We start from the raw sequence: 14,293 nt of genomic DNA, 5'->3' as shown, positions 1-14,293 counted from the left end.
CTTTCTTTACATGGCGATTGTAAAATTCTGACCCTAAGTCAGTTTGTACGTGAACCAGTAAGGGCACTTGATTTAAAATTGAAGTTATTGCATTAGCCATTTCAGGCCCTTTCTTTGTTTTCACAGGAATGCAATACAAGTACCTCGAAAAAATGTCAATTGCACATAAAATATAGCGATATCCGTCATTATACTTTGCAATATTTTGCATGTCCGCCAAATCGCATTGTAATGTTTCATTAGGACCACTAACATAATATTGTTTCCGTGGAAATGTTTTTCGTATTGGAGCGTGCATTGTATATGCATCTTGTGATGCTAACCATTTTTTAATTTTCTCTCGGGATAATTTTGTTTTACGTTCTAATGTACTAACACTGGATAAAGATGCAGGATCTGAATACTTGTAATAGATTTTTGATAATTTTGTCATTTCTTATTTACATTTTATATTCTTTCCAATACCGAAATACGTTAGCTGCAATTGCGGGAGATACTGCAGTCGAAGAAGAATGCCGTTTTCGAATTTTACTGCCAGTCACTTTCGGGGTTGTAAAAGCAGGTGAAGGCGGTCCTGGTGTACGTGAACTAATAAATTCCCGAGGAACATTAATATCATCCAATAACGTTTTAAATGGCTGTAATCCTACTGGTTGTGTTGAATATTTTCGTGTACGAACGACATCATTTACTAAATCGATAATATTGGAACCGGGAATGATATTTCCATCGATAGCTACTGTACCTGTTTGATCCCACGAGATTTTCTGTGAATTAATGAGTTGTTTAAGTAATAAATCCGTTTTCCTTCGAAGTGTTTTTGGTACTGATTGTAATATATCGGGTACAAGAGTTAAAATACCACTATCTGTACGACTACTTGCATTTTGTGAGTCAACAATGGGTAGGGCAATAGGATTTTCCGGTGTGGGACTCGATTTATAATGTAAATATTGATGTAATACTTGCTGATACAATTTCCATTTTTGTTCTCTACTCAAATCTGTACGATGTAAGATTTCGCTCATATCTTTATCTAGTCTTGATTGATGTGCTTCATGCGTCTTTAAATTAGATTGTATTCTATGAAGTGCATTTTCTGGAACTAATAGCATTTTACGTAATTCCGACATGTTATCTTCCAAAAATTGTTGAGGCTAAGGCACCAATGAGTGGCCCGAGAATTAATGGAAGTAATGCACCACCTTTCTGTAGTAATAATTTCTTTTTCTTTTTAAGAGAAAGTTTTGAGGAGAGAGCACGTAAGATCTTCTTATGTCTACGGAGCCTTTGCTTCTGAATTAATGATATGGGGATATTTCCTTTTATAGTATTTTTTGCTACTTGTGATATGGTACGAATCAAATCACCCGGTGCGTTTTGAAGAATAACTTTCCGATCGGATGGCTTGCATTTCGCAAGCGTGCAGAGCGTATTATAATGATGTTTTACCTTCAACATCTTGATGCTAACTAAACATAAAACGGTGTGGCAGCGTTTTTAACACTACTGTACACATGCATTATTTCTCCGGGAAATATATTTGTTCTCAGTCGTAGGGCATCATGTGTTTGTTGTGTAAGGTCAAACAATAAATACGTGTGCGGTTTTTGTGTAATTTCCTCAAAGACATTCACGAGTTGTTTGCTTTCACGAGGCATAATTTGTCTTGCTAAATATTCAATTTGTAACTTATCACGTGGATTCTTAAATACCACTATATAATGTGCATTTAAACTAATATCTCGAGCATGCCGGTTTTTTGGAAATAAATTTTGAACAATAAATATTACGGTTAATTTCTTGTGGTGAGCGTACTTGGTAAATAATTTGGCCACATCGTCATTTGTTTCTGACATTAAATCATCTAATATAAGTAATGAATTTTCACTTATATCAAAAGTATTTATATCGGGGATTCCTTCCAGAAAACGTATTTTTGCATCAACGTCCAAGTTTGGTATAACTGCGCCATAACACCATACAATTTCTTTAAAGGAAACATTAAACATATCATTTCTTTCTTTGATTAATCGATTCACAAAGTGAGTTTTACCAGCACGGGAAGGGCCGGCTATGAGAATAGTGCACGGATGTTTAAAACGTAACATCTTTGTTGCAAATGACACAATGTGATAGAAACTCTGCTTTTTATTCCCCCCCAAAAAACGAGTCTCTGGCCAATCATTTATGAGATCTATAGCCATACGGAACAGTAACACTTTTTGGTACGTCAGTCACATTGTCAGCGTCTATTCGTCTGCGTTTACTGGTCACCATTCGATGTGTCTTTAGTTCTCTTCGAGAAAAGATGCGCAAATCTGGTTTTCGAACAATTTTGGATGGCATTTCGATTACAGTTGCCTCCCGATTCCCCGTCACTAAATCATAAAAACTATCAAAATTAATTTTATCACTTGTTCTGTGATTTAATGTTATTCCACGTATTTTATACACATATTTCATTTCCCCACTAGCATTGCGTAAAGCGTAGGCGTAATTCTTTGCACCTAATGCTATTACTTTACGTATTTCCCAACCTTCGGGAACTTCATTTGTTAACCCACCCAAATACGAACTTAATTTTAATGGGAGTTGCTCATCTTTTCTTTGTATAAACATGATACTGTCCGTATCGCAATAGATTACATTCTGTTCTCCAACACTTGTTAGTAGATCATACAACCACAGTCGTGCCCATGATGTTATAAATGCTGCCAGCACAACATTTGAAAATGCTAATGGGATATTTTCACTCTCACAGTCTTTATATTGAACAATTAAATGAGTTTCACCAACTGGTGTTACAGCTTGAATTTCATATTTAGGATCTGTTAAAATTTTTAAAAAATCCTCTGCTGTATCAACCATTGTACACTGTGAAAGGTCTGTTCTTTGTCCCCATTTCCCGTACAGCGAATTCAAAAACAGTTTCGCTGTACTGCGCAGGCCTGGATTATATTCTATGTTCTCATAATTTAACTGTATTCCCTCATGCCTGAAATATTCTTGAATGTACTTTTCCTGCTCTTCTTTTGTAGTGCATTCTGCAGGAAAGCCTGAAGCTTCTTGTTTCATTTGTAAAAAGGATTTCACATATGACCCAAATAATCCTTCACAAACATCTTTTTCCGGGACTAATAAATCAAACTCCCATATTTCATGAATTTCAATTAGCTCATACCCATTGTCTAATGCTTTGTGCAGTTCGGGGGTACAAAACGTACCGGTAATGATACGTTCAAGATCTATGTGCGTACATTCATCATCATTTTGTTCATCCATGCACGATTTACACAATCCAAAGATTAATCTTCCTCCCGTAACATAAGGGAGGATTGGAAAATATAAATCGGAGGGTGGAAGAACACTGCATTTTACAAGTCCATGAATGTTTCGCACATTGGGGAAATTGGGGCCATTGTGTACTTTAGGTACATTCACAGGCATGCCTCGTTTACACATTGTTGCGGGATAAAGCGAGGTGACATCTTTGTAAACTACGTATTCGTCCTCTGCACAGTCTACATATAACTTAAAATTTTCTGTTCTACCTCCTTGATAGGCAGATTTCGGAATGAGAGGATCACGAATATGTTTGCACCGTTGTTCGAGGATCTTCTGTATATGTTTATCACGTTTTACCATTGCATCCCATTCACATTCCCAAATTTCTATTAAATTATAACCTAATTTTTTCAAATAGTTGCGGCAGTGCACTGTTTGTTCGTATCTCTTTTCAAAAGTGTTGTACGCACCATTTTCTTTGCATAAAATGCTATTTCTATTATCTTTATAACAGCTTTTACAGGAATGCCAGTAACATCCCATGAACTGATATATAGTGTTTGTTTTAGCGTCAAAACCATCGACTTTATATCTGCCAAACCGTTCCTCCAACGCATTATTCGAAGTAACAATAGATCTCTTTGTTACATGTTCCATATACTTCAACCATTTTAATGCTTTAATACTCTGTTGTTGAGTAAGTTGGAACCCGTTTGGAGGAATAACTGGAATTGTGTTTTCAATCAGGTGATGACACCGGTACGTCAACATTGCTAGACTAGCGATCGTCGTGCTGGAAATAAAACATTGAATACCATTTGTTTTCTCTTCAATCATGGAGGTAAATTTAATTACTGCCTCCGCCAATATACGCACATCGTTTCGGCAGTACTCCACCAATTCTTTCTGAAAATCAAAAATATCACCATTCCGTACTCGCTCTTCATGCCACAGCATAAGTTCTGCCCGGTCTGCCGTACTACGTGAGTCTGGGTCATAATAATGCAATGCCGGCCATTCTCCAACATAATTTTGATGTTCCTCTGTATTAAAGAGGTATGGAAAATCTCCTTTTTTCAATTCCACATTCAATCCTAAGGTTTTCGGTAATTTGGATAATTTTACACCAAGATAAAGAAAAGTGTCCCGAAAATAAAAACGATTACTAATACTAATTTGAAATATCTTTTGACCGTGCATAAGAACATGTGGGGTTATTTTTTGTTTCTCAATAAGTGTGCGCACACAAAATAGGCCATCATATCGCGAATTATTGTGAGCAAGTGCCACAATGATCTGATACTCTGGCCTTTCCATAAGCACATGTTCAATAAACGCCTCCATGGATGTGAAAGAAAACATACGGTTCCCGGATATTTTATCCCCGCACTTGAAACACAAACTATCTACTCCTGTATTTATGCAGTGGAAACATACATTCAAACAACAACATAAATTTACGGCATGCTCCTTTTCACCTTTCTCATTTGGTGCTAATAGCATGGTTTCCACATCAAATATAATATACAAAAACCGTTCAGTGCGTTTTAGTTTACACTTTTGAACGAAACATCGATGGCCAACAGTTACGTGCACTTTACAAAGACTACAATAGTAGTCGCCGCATACATGAGGAGATTTTCTTTTTCTCACATCATAAATTACACCACATGCGTTACACAATTTTACGTAATCACATGTGGATTTCTTTACTTTATTTAGTGTTAAATGGTTAGTAAAGCAAGTGCCTTCAGCAAAGTTTCTATTACATTGTGTACAATGTACCAATTTCGCGTTAGTTTCTTTACCATGAAAATGTTCACAGTACGAACATCTCATCTGACATTGGTGAGTCGTACCTGATGCATTATATCCTTCCAAGCACGAAAAGCAAAAACTTGTCTTACCCATAAACGAAGTAATATTCTTAATGGGTTGAAAGTGGCCCACAGTATCCCCTCTCTGATACAAAATAAATATCTTTTTCTCAGCATTTATTCCTGGGTAGCGTACCACAGGTGTTCTGGAATTTTCCGGTAATTCATATACTACAATTTGATAATACTTTTTCACTAAATAATTTTGAAAAGCAACTACATCTTCCAAATCAAATCCCTGTTTCCGTTCAACGTACATTTTCGCATCGTTACACAATTGTTGTGCTTTATTTTCCCATGTTTTGCGTGTAGGCAAGGTCATATTGTATAAAGCCTGCTTACTCTCTTCATGTTTCGTAATCCAATATACTATGGATTTTGGCAGACAAAGAAAATCACTAGCCTTTGTGGCCACCACATGATCCTTGAAAAACATACTCATTTCTGCATATTTTCTTACCGCTGCGCGTTTACCTATACCCTGTCCGTGTAATCCATCAACGATATCAAACCGGAATTCTAATTGATTTCCTAAAAGAAATGATTCGTTGCTATTTAGTACGTTTTCCACCGTTCTAAGAACCACATCGGTATTCAAATTTTGACGTTTTCGCCATGGAACAAACACTTCTTTATTCAGGAGATCTCGGTCGGAATTTATTCTTAAACCGACAAAATCGTGGGGACGTGTATCCCTCAGAACGGTAGAAAGCGCATAATCCATCATGGATGTAATATAATCCACGGGATTTGTAATTACATATTGTACAGTTGGTTTTACAATAATTTCCACCCCTTTCATATTGAAACGCGGGTACTCTCTCACATTTCTCCCCACAATTTCAAACATATTACACTCTATTTCATTTCCTCCATACCCTCGCAATGGAGGGTGCTGAGAAGTTGTGGGTCGCATATCTTCTGAATAATGTGCATTATTCAGACGATCAACACGCGCATTTTCTTCCTCAATTTCTTGTAATTTTTGCCACAACATCTCTGTAAAGTCAGTTTCGGAATTTTGAATTTCTACTGGTTCATCCAAATTAATTTCATTTAATAGTGCCCAATCAATATGTAATGAGTCATCATCATCATCATCATTATGTTCTGATTGAACATTTTCTCGATTTCCCGTAAATGAAAAGAACGCGGATACACTTTTGTCACTCACTCGCTCTAACTGCCCCTTCTCAGAAGCCATATAATTTAAATATGACATAAATGCCGCATCATACAGTCGATCTTCACGGAAAAATCCGTGGTCAAAAAGCTCTATAATATCCGCTGCTGAGCGAACATTATTCAGAACGATATATTGATTATTTTTATAATATAGGTACAAAAGCGATAGTAGATCACTTACAATTTCAGACGATCCAACATACCCTGCTGCTTGCAGGTCCACTACTTGTTGCCAAGTCTGTAAAACACGTTCAGCACTATCCAAGCCTCTCAGTCTTCCCTGGAAAATGGTTTCATCAATCACGTTAAATTCCTCAAAGTAAAACTCCATTTTTTTCTGTAAAATACAAGACAAAAAAAGTGCAATCAATATATGTATACAATGACTAAAAAACCTGAAAACAAACAAAATTTTGAAAATAATAATAATAATAATAATAATAATAATAATAATAATAATAATAATAATAATAATAATAATAATAATAATAATAATACTTACCGAATAATAGTTTATCTCTGTTTAAGTGATAATCCAATCGAAATCCACGTCTTTCGTGCTCTCTGCTTTTTTCTCGATTCTATCACTTATTTGCTTCAGCACCTAAAACAGAAAAGAAAAAAAATGCAATTAGTTACCGTATTACGACTTTTCAAATTACAAAATATAATATTCAACGTAACACTAACGCTCAACCATATTGGCTTTGCATGTAAAAGAGCCATGGTTCGATTCCCGGGGCGCATTCTGTTAACTACCTATCCAATATAAGATTGTAAAATATACCATTTATAACTGAAAAAAGTCTACAGTGCAAGCAAGCGTACGGTTCTCCACGTGGGATAGCTCTGGTTCGAGTTCCGGCAGTATTATGGCTCCCTACTCAATAAAACTTCTCATACTTTCTAAATACCAGTTATATCTTACACAATTCATAGCTACATACAAGTAACAATATCTGCTAAGCAAAATGTTTGTCGTACGGCTTTTCACGTGGACAAGCCCTGGTTCGATTCCCGGGAGCGCATTCTGTTGACTTCGTGTTATATCTTACACAATTCATAGCTATGTATAAGTAATAAGTTCACACTGCAAGCATACAATTTAGCGTACGGTTCTCCAAATGGGAGAATACTCATTCGATTCCCGGTGCAATCATTAATGTTGCTTCCCTACATATTACATTATACTATATCTTAGTCAAGTTATAATTCCATAAAAGTACACCGAGTCATATCATTTTTTCAATGCCGGAAAATCCGCAATCAATTCCCGATAAAACCAAACAGTTCCGTCCCCCTTATACTCCAAACAATTACAATATGTCCCTTTCCCATATAAAAATGAACAATTATAATACAAGAAAACTACAACGTTAGTACTTACCAATCTTCCAATCTCTCCTAGTAGTAAAATATCTTCTTCGCAAAGTTAACACTTGATGTACTTGGTGGCCTCTTCTTTCTAAATGTACACATCATGCAAATGCATCAGTATTTTTTATACCCTTAAATCTTTCCAGAAGGTTCGAGTGTGTTCTTTCCCCTATTCCAACAATAATAAATTTAAAAAAGATCTGGAAGTTTTCCAGTGCTTTCTTTCACTCATACCAACGATCCAAATTTCTAGAATGTTCTCCAGCAGCAGCTGTCGCGTTACTTGTGCTGAATATTAATGAATTACCTTGTTCTACGTGTGTGATCTGCATATTTTATTTCCGAAAGGTTTTTTCTGTATTCTGCTTGTCCCATTAACATTTCTTTTGACCGGAAACATTTATTATATGTCATGTTACCTCCGGATACACCTGCATACATTATGTGTCATTAGTATGCGGGGGAAAAGGGTGTATCCATTTTTTAAAACGTGCATTACCAAGTGCTAAAATGTCAGAAAAGTACACACTCATGAATATTCATGATTGTTTACTTTTATTTAACATACTACTCACTGGTCTTTCGAAATCGCAACACCTTAGCTTTTTTCTTTTCTTTTCTTTTTCTTTCTTTCTTTTTCTTTTTTGAAATGAAATAATTAGCAAAAACTGGTAACTTTCTCAGTATGTTTCTGTCATCTGTTGTTTCTGTCCTCTGTTGTTTGAAGCTCTGATAATTTATTCATATGACCCATCTATATAATTATTTCATAGTGTCAACTCAGAAATATTTTTTGGTACTACGTCTTGTTTTCCATTGAAATGGCGTAAGAAAAGTAGTAGTACAACAGGGACGGCGCTAAGGATGGGCGGGGGTGGGCAACCGCCCACCCGATGGATGGCCTCGCCCACTCATCCGCCCACCCCAACAGAACAGGGGTGTCATTAAAGGGGGACAGGAGGGGGCAATTGCCCCCCGCAAGATTTTGAGGAATACATATACTTTATCGATTGTCTACTAATATACTAGTGCAAACTGTGAAAGTCATGTTGTTTATGTTCTTGCCCCCTCAAGCGAAGTCTGAAATGACACCCCTGCAACAGAAGAAGAAGAATAAAGGTGACCAGTGCCGGATTTCGGTTTGAGGGGGCCCTAAGCTATTGAAGATAATGGGGCCAATTTATTTCTAGCATTCTTTTTCAGCGACAAAATTTCGCCTTTTCTGTTTGAATATATGCTATATGGTAATTTATGGACCTAATACATATCTATTAAGTAAATACGTTTTCGTGTATATTTCGTTAACTTAACTTACTGTTTTGAATACATTACAGAAAAACTGTAAAATTTGTAAAATTAGCGGTAGTTTAATTTGGTACCAATAAAGTCCCTTGCCGATCTTTTTGCACCAACTATGATCCACGCTCCACGCCATGCTTCTACAAAATGTGGAGACCGCATCATTTCTCATTTCAAGTTGTTTCTATTCAGTTTGGTAAAGTTTGAAACGTTTCCAGGGATCCGTGTAAGTAAATACAGTCTAAATATCATCCAGGGTTGGTAATTACTGCCTGAAGCTCAACTAATCGTGTGAGATTTTTCCAGGTCAGGTTACTGGAGTAACTCAAAATGGAATGCAACCCTCGAAGATTACACAAGGTGTAATACGACACAAATTCGCTGGAACCAGAGGCGAACTTAGAAGGTTTAAACTGGAGAAGGGGCAACTAAAACCCAGATTATGATAGATATATCGTGAGTTTACTCTAAACTTTCAAAAATATGTAAGTAATGGCTTCAATTATTTTTGTCACTCAAAAAACTGGGATCGTAGACCTCTCCGCACCTGGATCCGCCCCTGCCTTTAGTGATCCATTATCGCACTCTATAGATCACTATATGAGCTCCTCCGTGGCTAAGCGGTTAGCGTACGCACCTTTGGCGTGGGAGACCCGGGTTCGATTCCCGGTGGGAGCTCATGTGGTTTGGATTCCACGTTAATCAGTAGGTCCCCTCTCATGTAGCCTCGCTGCTGAAAGGGACGTTAAACTCAAAATCAACTCAACTCTATAGATCACTATGAAAATCAGTGCCAAGTTCTGAAAGTTATGAAAATACTTCTGCAAACTACTTTTCATACTTACGTACAGCGAAATAAAATAGCTATAATTTCGCGATGTAAAGATTATTGCCGCTTAGGGCTGTAATTCCTTTATATTTTACTATTATTTCGCGAGCTTGTCGTTTTATGCCTTCTTCTTAAGCATCCACTGTTACCAGACTCAATTTCTTGTCGAATTCCAAATAGTACAAGAAAGGGTAGCACTAGAGTTCTATCCGCATACAAGATACTGTATCACTTATGCTGTGAAGTCTTATTAAAGTAGCTAAGTGTAATGGCTGGAAAACAGGGTCCCGATTACAAATGGGGCTCTGAAACAAAATCCCCATTACAAGCGGAGCTGGGAAACGAGGGTTCCATTATAAGCGGGACTGGGCAACAGAAATCCCATTGCAGGCGCGTTGGAAAACAGGGCCCTATTACTTGCTTCACGAGAGCTTAATACATAACAGTACAGAACACCGTTGTTGTATGTGCGTTTTATCTTATTTGCTTTTTCTTATTATTTGGAAATGACATTACAGCCACTTTTTCTTTAAAAGTTTTGGGGCCCCCAATAGAGCTATAGCTTGTTTAGCTTATACGCAAATCCGGCACTGAAGGTGACATCCTGTACTTCACAAGCAATAGGTATTACTTTTGATTGTAATGTAATAGGTTCTATGACTCTGTTTAACTCTGCAATGGACAATGATTTTAAGACAGATACTTGTAGTAATATAATGGATGCCAAAAGTCGTGATTAATGAATTGAAGTTTAACACACACGCACAATCGTGCTATTGAAACGCCAGTGTTTGTATGTACTGCACTGAAAAAAAAAAAAGTGCTTTCTCAAAAGCCAACTAAATAATGGACAGAGCTGGCCAGTATTATCTATTGTCTCATTTTGAGAAAGAGAGGGAGGACGGTAGTGCTTTGTGTCAAGGGCGCCGATCCTGGGGGCCCAAGGGGGCCTGGGCTCCCCCAAAGCCCATGTGCGCCCCCGCATTTTATTTATGAATATACAATATTTGGCATAATTTGAATTCAATTTGTCTTAAAATCCTCATGCATGCCTTCTGCATCTGAATGCCCCCCCCCCCCAAATTTACAGAGAAATCGGCGCCCTTACTTTGTGTTGGCGCGATAGCTTCTTATAAGAGGGTTCCAACTTGCAATTGTTTACAGCAATGTACCACATGTCTTACCCGTCTGGCATTAAACAGATTTGTAAAAACCCTTATTATAGCATTGTTGAGTTGATCTCTGTTGCGTTCAGAAGTCTTGGCGGTCGGTGCTTGTTCAGCTAATATGTCGAAAAAATTTAGCGATTTCTTCTCAGGCTCGGTGTCTTTCTCGTGTTCAAAGAAGCGCGATTTTCAATCCGTTGATGTTAGTGATAATCCTTCTTCTTCAATGGGGAAAAAGACAAAAAATACAAATACATGTGACAACCAGGATTCGCAATTTGAAGTGTTCGATTTCGAGGAAAGTGAAAATGAACTAGATGTTGGAGAGAGCGAAGACGACAGCATTGCTTCTGAAGTTACTCATTTATATTTTTTGCCTCTTGCTTTCTTGTAATAAATACTTCAAAGATAAAAATGTTTGCAGCAGCCTATTTTATCCTTGTTTTACTTTACCTACTTATTGTGTATTTTATGTTATTAACAAAAAGTAGAGCATTATCTGTTAGTCTGTGTTGTTTGAACCTTCTTTTATTTCTATGCATTCACGTGCATTCTTGGAGGGAGAGGAGTTAAAGCAGTCTTGAACTTCTTCGACTACACAGAACACACCGTTATTATTATTTAAAAAGTTGAAAGTAGAGGTAGTGTGTGTGCCACGCGGAATTCAGTAGGTCGAGCATATTGCCACGAACTCCCGCAGCCCATCCTAAGTCCTGCATTTCTTCAGTTTTACCAGGTGAATGCTGGAATGGCACCTTCTATAAGGCCAACACAGATGTTCCACATCCTTGTTTCTCCCCTATTTCGGTCTGAGCCTTAGCTAACTAAAGAGTATAAAAATTGAAATTTTATTATTATCAAAAAATGTCTACATTGCCCAGTTCTCATTTTCGTTGTCCGCCCACCCAGAAACTAGGTCCGCCTCTTTCCGCCCACCCCATCAAGCGTTCCTGGCGCCGTCCCTGTAGTACAATTACAATTGGTTTACAATTTTTAAAAAGTAGAAAAATGAACTTGATCCGTGTAGCATTTTAGTACAATACGAGTTAGGAATTCAATACTTCTTAAGTTAGTGTATGCGAATGAAGTTATTGTGTTTCTGCTATAAAAATGAAGGTACACTTAGAGGGCTATGTAATGCCCTTCATTTCTTGTCTATATTATGGATTCAGGGGAAAAAATGAAATCTTTAAGTTTTACGTCCCACGGTTATGCCGGTTAGGCTAAAGGAGACGGTGATGATGAGAAATGAATGAAATGGTGAAATGAAGAAAGTGGGAGGAAACGGGAGAACTCCAAGAAAACCCACGAGCACGGTATTTGTCCTCCACAAAGTCCACTCGGCGCGAGCTGGGATCGAACCAGGGACCCCAAGCACCGGATGTGAACGCCGTGGTGCTTGGGGTCCCTGGTTCGATCCCAACTCGCGCCGTGTCGACTTTGTGGTGGCCAAACTACGCTGCACATGAGTACATTCTACCTAACTATCGTCTTAGGTAATCTGTAGAATGGCAATATATACATTTTTTACATACAAGAATTATTTTATTCGTTATTTCATGTTAATGTTAAACAGTAAAATACATAGATAAGCATTTTTTCGCTTATAAAAGTGTGATACAAAAATTATAAATTGGGATGCAATTCCAAATTGGATTTGCAAATTGCTACTACGCAAGAAGCGAAATGTAAAAGAAATGCTTATATAGCCCTATACATGAAATTAATTTTTCAGTAGCCAATGAAATGTGTCCCCAGTGAAATAATCCTGGCTACGGACCTGGTCTGGGAGACTGTCAGGGGGCGGACGATGCCATTTGAGGGCACCCTCTTGTCTCCTCTAGCGTCGTCACTGAACTCAGTAAAATGTAAATTGAACGGTATTGCCTCTAGGTGTTCGTACGTACGTAGAATGAATATTTGAAAACACTTTTAACAACTTAATAATCATGGAACATGTGAATCGTTTAAAACTCGAATGTATTTATTTATTTATTTACTTATTATCATAACTGGAATATTTTTACTCAGTCTATAGTCACTCGAAAGTAAGAAACTACGAAAATATTAGTTCACAGGAATTGTGAACTCAGATAAGTTATGGAATGCTGAGCTAAACTGTGGGGATGCAGAACGACGTCAGTTTTAATTGTTTGGGGAAGTTAAGTGGAGGGACAGAGATATTTTTGAAGAGGTAGATATATCTTTTGTGTAGTGAAACTAATTTGACCTATCTTACAAAACAACATGCTTGAGAGTATAGTCAGGGATTAATGATGTAACTAAGGCGTCGGATCCCCTTGACGCCTCTACGTCATCACTGTGAGGATGTAACTTTCAATTTACGTGTAAAGCACATTTGTAGTCATTCCGTAAAACATACTCCCATTAAGGATCGAACACTGGACACGCACGTGCAAAGAAAGCGACGCGAATAACAAAAGAATATCACTGTAGCCGATGTAGGTATATCAGAGAATATGCCTGCTCTGAGCTTTTCGTAAATAATTTATTGTCTTCTTATAAAAGCAAACAATATTAGCAATGATGAAACTGACAGATTACACAGCAAATATTAACACCTGTAATACTAAGAAAATCATACAAAAGATATGATACAATTCATTTCGAAAACTCACCTAATGCGCCAAGAATATAAGTAACCAAGAAATAAGAAGAGAAACAACGAATCCACAGAGAACTCAACATCACATCAGGAGTTAGTAAATGTACACACTCTATGAATAAGGCGAAAATAAAGAACTATTTTAGTTGAAAACAGTATATCGGTTGCCTACACCTTGTCAACTATACTGAATGACATCATCTGAGAGAAATGATTAGATAATGTTGTGCTATGCTGCTCTCAATTGATAAGATAATATTCTTAACAGATCAATAGAGATAAAGATGGATAAATGTAATATAGAGGAAACACGAAACATTCTTAGGGTTCAGGAACGTGAGTGGAACGTTTGCCTTCGATACACATAAACAGGTTCAAACAGTGTTGGACTACGATGTTTCGGGTAAAAACTTGTTTTATTTGAAACACATTTTAACACCACGTTGCGTTATTCGCTACCTCAATAAATGAGGACGTTCTGAATAATCACAGTCGCGAAATATTGCTTATGAGATATTAAGTTTTGTTAAAGTTAGATAAAAAATATATTTTTGAATTGGTATTTGTTAAAACAATATCAATATTTTAAAGATCTTCATTTTTCTTCTTTTTGAAGTTTGTGTGAATACTGTTATTATTTAAAGTT

At 37.1% G+C, this 14,293-nt stretch overlaps 1 protein-coding gene across 1 annotated transcript in view; it reads right to left on the bottom strand.

The window, feature by feature from the left end:
- Positions 1–13,828, bottom strand: part of LOC145672824 (uncharacterized) — a 96,998-nt gene extending 83,170 nt beyond the window's left edge. The window contains exon 1 of the mRNA XM_081741973.1: positions 13,661–13,828. Within this exon, the coding sequence (XP_081598099.1) occupies positions 13,661–13,730 (70 nt within the window). The 5' untranslated portion in view covers positions 13,731–13,828. The remainder of the gene's footprint in view (positions 1–13,660) is intronic.
- Between the last annotated feature and the right edge of the window lie 465 nt (positions 13,829–14,293).

The sequence above is a fragment of the Thermobia domestica genome, chromosome 16, assembly GCF_964235325.1.
Source record: "Thermobia domestica chromosome 16, izTheDome1.hap1.1, whole genome shotgun sequence".
NCBI lineage: Eukaryota > Metazoa > Arthropoda > Insecta > Zygentoma > Lepismatidae > Thermobia > Thermobia domestica.
This window is presented reverse-complemented; position numbering and strand designations above follow the sequence as displayed.